The following is an 8,265-nucleotide window of genomic DNA, read 5'->3' as shown; positions in this document are numbered from 1 at the left end:
ATCCACAGCTCCCTGTTCAGATGCACCAATCAGGGCCAGGGGGGTTGTCTAACTGTTTAGATGCACCAATCAGGGCCAGGGGGGGTGTCTAACTGTTTAGATGCACCAATCAGGGCCGGGGGGTGGGGGGTGGGGGGGGGGGGGTGTCTAACTGTTCAGATGCACCAATCAGGGCCAGGGGGGTGTCTAACTGTGTGTCAATCACTGCTCATGCACACGCATTCATTCTCCCTTGTGGGGGGAGGGGCTTAGGAGACCGTTTTGGGCTTTAGCAGAAAGGGGGGAGGGACTGAGAAGTTGTTGATGTTCAAATTCTTTGGCTAAGTCCTGGATCTTCACAATCCTACCTACAGCACCTTTAATCATCCGTCCATAGCCCTTTAATTAATGGATCTTAACTGCATTTTTACAATGTCCAAATCCCTTTGTTCAGTAGTTTAAATGCATTCCCTGTACCTGTGTTTCCTCCTACGATCTCCCCAGAATGCAGCCGCTCCTTCACCGTGTTCGGCAGCGACGGGCGAGCCAGGAGGGAGATGGCGGCTCTGGGGGAGATGCTGCACTGCCTGACGGGACGGTGCCCACACGAGTACGAGATGTACGGCTGCTACTGCGGACAGGAGGGCGGGGGGCAGCCTCAGGACCAGCTGGACAGGTCAGCACATGAGGAGGATAAGCAGTGATACATTTTATTACAGGGTTTTCGCGGGGCCTTAAAAAGTTTAAAATTTAAAAATCAAAATGTTAGGCCAAAAAAAGTATTGTGTTCTAGGTCTTAAATCATTTTAAACAGGTCATAATTTTCCTACGTCCATGCAACACTGCCTCTAATAAGATATGATTTGACAATGTCATTGCTACAGACATTTAAATTAACAAACTACTCTTTTACATACACTTAGCACTGCCCAAGACGATTGTGATTGGTTTAAAGAAATGGCAATAAACCACAGCACGTTTTCCTCCCATCCAGGAATGCTGTGTGGACTAGCCAGACCCTCCTCTGCAGCGCTGTGGAGGAAGGTCTGGCAATGCGAGGCTGATTTGAAGCTAATAAAACGTACCTAAACAACCTTGAACATTCTTCCTCCTCTTCATCAGGTGTTGCTTCTTCCATCAGTGCTGCCTGAAGCAGATCGGCTCCATGGGCTGCCGCTCAGAGAGGAAGCTCAACGCTCACGTCTCCTGCGACAACGGGAAACCTCGATGTGAGTACGGCGCGTTGTTGTGTGCTACAGCCAGAGGTTACAGCACAGGGAAACAGGGAAGTCACAACAGAAGCTCCTTTTCCTGAATCTGACATCAAATCTGTTCTGGGGATCTCACGTTAGCTTCCCGAAAAGGAGGATTTCATTCAATAACAACATCTACAGGAACCAGATTAACCTGCATCTGCCACCGCTGAGTGTTACACATTTAAAGGTCCCATACTGTAAAATATTATTATAAAGCAGATTGATAAATAAATACTGTTAAAGTATAAAAAAGCTTAATCCACACAGCCCAACTGTATCTTTAAACAAGCCGTCAGGACTGGGCTTATTCGGGAGGGGGGTCTTAAAGAGACAGGCGCTAAACTAATTGTTTTTTGAACATTAAAGCATGCATAGGCGCTGATTTATGTTTTTCCTCCGTGGGTGCTCAGTATTTTTGAAGGGTGCTCGAGCTCCGGAGCACCCACGGTATCGGCGCCTATGAAAGCATGTAAATATGTTCTAGTAGAAATCCAAAATACAAGCATGAACCTATAAATGAGCAGAATATGGGACCTTTAAAATCTAATTCCTCTTGTGGGCAGCAGGATGTAAATGTTTTCCACTAGATTTGAGTCTATTTATTTATTTCAAGAGTCATGTGGTCTTGTAATCTGTGCCTTAGTTGACAGGACTTGGTGGTCGATACGTGCTCTACCAAATTCACTTCAACAAAGAGTAGAATAAAGGCCAAACGTACCTTTTATTTAGAAACAACACGGACTAACACTGATTGACTGATTGAAGCTGGATGTGTCCCGTGTCGTCCCTCAGGTCAGGGCGTCTCCGTCTGCGATAAGCTGCAGTGCGTGTGCGACAAAGTGACGGCCGAGTGCATGGCAGCGGCCCACTTTAACCACAGCTTGCCGTCGCAGCAGTGCCGCGGCCCCGCGCCTCCCTGCCGCCGGGCCAGCAGGCCCCCCAAACCACGGCTTTCCCCTCAGTCCAGCGAGGAGAGCGAGGAGCCGCAGGGAGGAAACTCGGACGGGAATATCCGGGACACATCAACGGATACAAACACACCGCCGCCACGCCGAGAGCATAACAGGTGAGAAGAGAAGGAACTCAAATCCTAGAAGGAAGCAGATCAGTGCATTTTAGTCTATTATAAAAAAAGAATAGCTTTGTATTTTCCGTGGTCAGGCTTTGTTAATCTCTACAAAACTTTATTAGGAAAGATTGAGGAAGCTATTGTTTTGCGCAATCCCATTTTTGAGTGGCTTGGGATTCTCGAAAACTAACAAAAACTGGCACGTCAGAGCTGTAGTTGTGTAGTTATTGGACTAGGGCGTGGCCAGCGGGCTCCATAGCGCCCCCAAAAGGAACGCCATGATTGGGATGAAGGTAAAAAAAATCATGAAATTTGGTGCGGACATTTTTTTATAAGTGTTTTTCTCCTGATAGGAAGTCAGACATTCATTTTTATTTTACAAATACGTTTGAGGACTAAATGGTGCACAAGTTTCTGTTGCTGTTTTTGAAGTTTGTCACATTTTTTTGAAGGTTTTGTCGTTTGTTTTGACCTATTCTTGCCTTTCTTCCTGACTTTTTTCTACTGTCTGTTTTTCTTCAAAATGTTGTCTTTTTTTAAAGTTTTTTTCCTGCTTTTTTCAAAGTTTTTGTCACTTTTTTCAAAGTTTATCACTTATTTGAATTTTTTCTCACTTTTGTCGCCCTAGTGTTGCCTTCCTTCTTTCTACTGTTTGTTTACTATTTTCGACCTATTCTTGCCTTCCTTCCTTCCTTCTACCGTCTTTTTCCAAGGTCTTGTTACAGGCCTTCACATAGAGTATAACTCTGTTTTAGAGGCGTTTTGCAGAACGTATCGATGAACACACACATACTGTCTGTCTGCAGTGATGAAGACTCTGACCTGCAGGACGAAGAGACGCCGAAGAATCCTCTGGCTGGATGGTCCGCCAGCTCCACACCCCCCCCTCCTCATCCTCCTCCTCTTCCTCCCTCCAGCGAGGAGAGCAGAGAGCCGCCCAGAGGGACACACAGCGGGATTCAAACCCACAACCAGAGGCCAAGTGCAGGGCAGAGCCAGGGCCAAAGACCAGCCGGGAGACCGGGGGGGACTGGACCAGGGGAGACCGGGGGGAAAGAGGAGGAGGAGGAAGAAGAGGAGGGGGGAGAGGAGGAAGAGGAAGAGGGGGGAGGAGCGGAGGAAGAGGAAGGGGAAGAGGGAAACTAAAAGCAGGGTTTCCTCCCAGTGTATCGCAAGCCTGGTGGCCCACTGGGCCTAACTTGCCCCCCCACCAGGTCTAAGCCACTGGGATTTTTTTTTTTGGTAATGTATTTCTTTAAGACATTTTAAACTACAGTCACAGAAGGGCGGCTCGGTTTGAAACTTGGGACATAGACGTTCAGTTAGAGTTTAGCACTGACTTTAATGTAGAGCCCAAATCTGCTGTGACCGGCCCCAACCGGGCCCCAACCGGGCCCCAACCGGGCCCCAACTGGCCCTCGTTGCCACCGGGCTAAACTACTTTTTCTGGAGGAAACCCTAAAAAGCGAATGTATTGCTTTCCAATAATAATTGTGAATAATTGTTTAAAGATTAACATTAACAACATTAACATAACATTAATTAACATTAACAGATACTTTTGTTCCCAATAACAGAAGTTGTAATTTATACAATTCAATTTATATAAGTTTTTGTTTTTACAGATTTGTGACATGAAACAACTCTCCAGAACACATTAAAGAAAAACTATAAATAAAAGCAAACATCCATGTGTTGCATATTTCTTAAAAAAAAGAAAAACTGTAATAAAGACATCACAGCTCGCTGGTATTGATAGAAACAATTTATTTATGTCTGGAACATCAATCTCAATGTACAACTAACCATTAAATAGAGGCTTTGTAATAAAGCGCTGAGGCTCTGCTGCCACTAAAGGAAATCATTTAAATACATTTCATTTCTGTTGGTTCCACATATTTTCTTTTTTTAAACGTTTACTTAAAGGGGCGCTATGCAGTTTGGGCCATTTCTTCACTGTTTTCTCTCTTTTTGCTGGCAGGTTTCTCTATAGAGCCCCCCTACAGGTTTCTCTATAGAGCTCCCCTACAGGTTTCTCTATAGAGCCCCCCCTACAGGTTTCTCTATAGAGCTCCCCCTACAGGTTTCTCTATAGATCCCCCCCTACAGGTTTCTCTATAGAGCCCCCCCTACAGGTTTCTCTATAGAGCTCCCCTACAGGTTTCTCTATAGAGCTCCCCTACAGGTTTCTCTATAGAGCCCCCCTACAGGTTTCTCTATAGAGCTCCCCTACAGGTTTCTCTATAGAGCCCCCCTACAGGTTTCTCTATAGAGCTCCCCTACAGGTTTCTCTATAGAGCCCCCCCTACAGGTTTCTCTATAGAGCTCCCCCTACAGGTTTCTCTATAGAGCTCCCCCTACAGGTTTCTCTATAGAGCCTCCCCTACAGGTTTCTCTATAGAGCCCCCCTACAGGTTTCTCTATAGAGCCCCCCTACAGGTTTCTCTATAGAGCCCCCCCTACAGGTTTCTCTATAGAGCTCCCCTACAGGTTTCTCTATAGAGCTCCGCTACAGGTTTCTCTATAGAGCCCCCCCTACAGCTCCTATGTTTACTTGTGTCTGACTCCTCTCTCGGTCAGTCTGCCGTTTCCTCTTTCTCTGTTCCTCCGACAATGCTTTCCTAGCTTTCTGCTTCTTTTTTTGCCGGCTCAGCCATGACGATAGTGTGAAAAACTCCATGGCTACCTTGTTCTTATAGCTAGCCGGTTCCTGGATGTGTGCAGTGCTGTGAAGCAATTTGTTACATCACGAGACCTGATATCACGCTATACTTCCTGATGCTGAGGCTGGCGGCTCGCCGGCCCAAAGTTGCGAGGGTGGTTTTTCCGCTCACAGGCGCTAGGGGGGAGCGAGACGACCACCATTCATCTCGACAAAAGTCATATAACCATTCCAATGACTCCGAAGCTGTTCAGTTAAGGTAAATTAAGCTAAAAAAAACTGTATAGTTCCCCTTTAAAAACAAGTTTTGACAGATTTTGAAGGTAAACTGAAGGTTTTTCTGAACACGTTAGCGCTGGAATCAATGAATTAACCCTAACTCACAAGATCTGAGTGTTTTTCGTTTCAACCTACAAACTGTCTAACTCCGCTATTTCATTTATGATTAAACATTTTATGAAATGAAAAAGTCAAAGTTCCGTCACCAAAACAAAATAAAAGTCAAAGCTGTTTGTATGGCTGTAAACTGTGGAAAAAGGTGAATTTAGGGCTTCTGCACATGTGGAACCATCAGAACAAAATAGTAAATTGTCGGCTCTTAAATCAAACTGAGACTTGAGCAGAACTCCAGCGCTGTTAGTGGTTAAACTCCTCAGTGGGTCTGAAACAAAGCCGAGCTCGCTGTGAAGGCTGAACACAGACACGGTGTCTCTAAAACTGGCACAAAGACACAAACCGCTGCATCACAAACATAAGAAAACATCATCAGAAGCTCGGCTGGTTTTGTTCTTCTGTTCTGCAGAATTCAGCGATGAAACTGAAAAAAGTCCCCCTTAAAAAGTGAACAAAAAGTTCATCACTTTATTATTTTTAAAGCGATTTTTTTTTTTGTGTCCAGCATTCTGAAGTAAGGCATGTCAGCAGCGAAATGATTTCACCCCTCTTTACTGATTTCTTCTTTTGTCTTTAAAGGGTAATTACGTTTTCTTTTTTCCAACCTGGACCCTGTTTCTCCAAGCACTGATGTCTAAGTGACTAATGTGAACAAAGATCTTTGAAATTGGTCCAGTATTGAGTGAGAAACCGGCAGACGTGAACCGGGCTGCAACGTAATCACACAGTGCAAATGTTCACCGTCAGTGTGCGTCCACTCAAAGATCGCTATCCCCAAACCCACCAGACTCCATGTAAATAATCACTACTTTTAGCGTGTATAGAGCCAGCATATTTCCACCAGACTCCATGTAAATAATCACTACTTTTAGCGTGTATAGAGCCAGCATATTTCCACCAGACTCCATGTAAATAATCAGAACTTTTAGCGTGTATAGAGCCAGCATATTTCCACCAGACTCCATGTAAATAAACAGTACTTTTAGCGTGTATAGAGCCAGCATATTTCCACATGTAAATGGGTGAATTAAGGGTTTATTTCAACCAAACCAGAGTGGTGATGGTTGGAACAGTGGAAAGACGAACCAAGACGGTTTTAGCGAAGGAGATTTCAGGGCTGTGTCAGGTTAAACTAAAAGGATCTTACTCTTTAACTAAAAGGTCTATCTCTATAGGGATCCTTTCATAATGTTGTCAGACACTTAGAATAATAATCTGAGCCTGTCAGCGGCAAAATACAACACTTTCAGTGGACGGAAATTGAACATAATTGCCCGTTAAACTCACTTTGTAGCTTGTTTACGGTCTCGCTTAATACTGGACCGATGTCAAAGATTGTTGTTCCCATCACAAACATGGGGAAACAGGGTCCAGGTTCAAAAACAAAAGCAAAGTGGTAGGATTTTAAGACTTGATAGTGACTTTAATCACCGGTCAGGAGGGACTTTTGACAGTTTGACACGCACTTATTCTTGAATACAACATTTCACAAACTAAACATTGGGGGAAAAATACCTCTGATGATCAACACACTAATCTGTGCCGATTCATTTTTGCTATAGTACCAGGTACACAGTGATCAAAGTGCAAACATCATGTTTCATAATGACGGTTATTAAACTGAGCTAATCAAGCTATATATCTATGAAATATACTTTATTAAAAGTAGCAGAGATGAGTCATTCACAGACTGATGATTGATTTCTGCATCCAGCTAAGCTTTCGGCTGTTCTCAGATCATTTTCTGTACTAATGATTTAACTATTGACACGAAAGTTGCAGCTCCGGACAGATTCAGGACCAGATTCACTCCACGCCGATTATTTGGGCCGATAATATGGCAGTTTGCAGATCATTTGTGTCTGTGTTTTAAATGACTGATAACCGATAAAGTTAATGGTAACACTTTACTTGAAGGTATCGACATAACTATGACATGACACTGTCATGAACGTGTCATAAACGTTGTAAACAAGTCATAAACGTTTATGACTTCTGTCATTAAGTGTCATTCGGTTTTTGTCATGACAAGTTGACATTGTTTGGGTTGTCTTGATTATGACAACTTGACATTAATCAAAGTGACATTACCAGAACTTGTTTTGGTCATGACAAGTTGACATTACATTAGTTTGGGATATCTTTGTAATGACAACTTGACATTAACAAGGATGACATTACCAGAGGATCTCTTTGTCATGACAACTTGACATAATGTCATCCTGGTTAATGTCAAGTTGTCTTAATAAGGACAACCCAAACAATGTCAACTTGTCACGACAAAAACCGAATGACACTTAATGACAGAAGTCATAAACGGTTATGAGTTGTTTATAACGTTTATGACACGTTCATGAGTGTCATGTCATAGTTATGACAGTGTCATGTCATGATTATGTCGATACCTTCAAGTAAAGTGTTACCAAGTTAATTATTAAAAAGTGCTCTAGAATGGCCCGGTACATCTCTGTGAGCCGTCTGCAACACCTGCAGACAAACTGTGTTTACTTGATTTTTTTGACTGTGTATTATGTTTAGAGTTTCATCTTTATTTCATACTTTCTTAAAGCATTTAAACAAAGTTTATAATTTTGACTTAAAGATTTTCATTTTAACTGTGAATGCATACTGGTTCCAAATATCCGTTATCGGTTTCATTAATTACTAATAATCTGTATCGATATCGGCCTTGAAACAACAGTATCGATAGTTTTTAGCCTATACTGTATTTGTTTGCATTTTGGCAGATTGGCGAATGATCCGGTGGATGTGCAGACAACTGTCTCTGGATTCGGACTCTGAGAAGTAGTCAGTGATTTGACCCTGATTGGGGCAATCAAGCGCTAACCTTTTAAAGTGCCTTTATAGTCTCTACGAGCTGTGTGTCACAGACTCTGACAGCTATT

General features: G+C 43.3%; 1 protein-coding gene across 2 annotated transcripts in view; it reads left to right on the top strand.

The window, feature by feature from the left end:
- The window catches only part of oc90 (otoconin 90), a 41,778-nt gene extending 38,136 nt beyond the window's left edge, over positions 1–3,642 (top strand). Inside the window, exons 17-20 of one of the 2 annotated variants that reach the window (XM_036005516.1) lie at positions 484–655; positions 1,102–1,208; positions 2,028–2,301; positions 3,111–3,642. In XM_036005516.1, the coding sequence (XP_035861409.1) occupies positions 484–655; positions 1,102–1,208; positions 2,028–2,301; positions 3,111–3,450 (893 nt within the window). In that variant the 3' untranslated portion in view covers positions 3,451–3,642. The remainder of the gene's footprint in view (positions 1–483; positions 656–1,101; positions 1,209–2,027; positions 2,302–3,110) is intronic. The other variant, XM_036005517.1, reaches the window with a different exon arrangement.
- Positions 3,643–8,265: the final 4,623 nt, after the last annotated feature.

This window comes from Sander lucioperca, chromosome 9 (genome assembly GCF_008315115.2).
Source record: "Sander lucioperca isolate FBNREF2018 chromosome 9, SLUC_FBN_1.2, whole genome shotgun sequence".
Lineage (NCBI taxonomy): Eukaryota > Metazoa > Chordata > Actinopteri > Perciformes > Percidae > Sander > Sander lucioperca.
The sequence above is the reverse complement of the archived record's forward strand: the minus strand, read 5'-3'. Positions and strand labels throughout refer to the sequence as shown.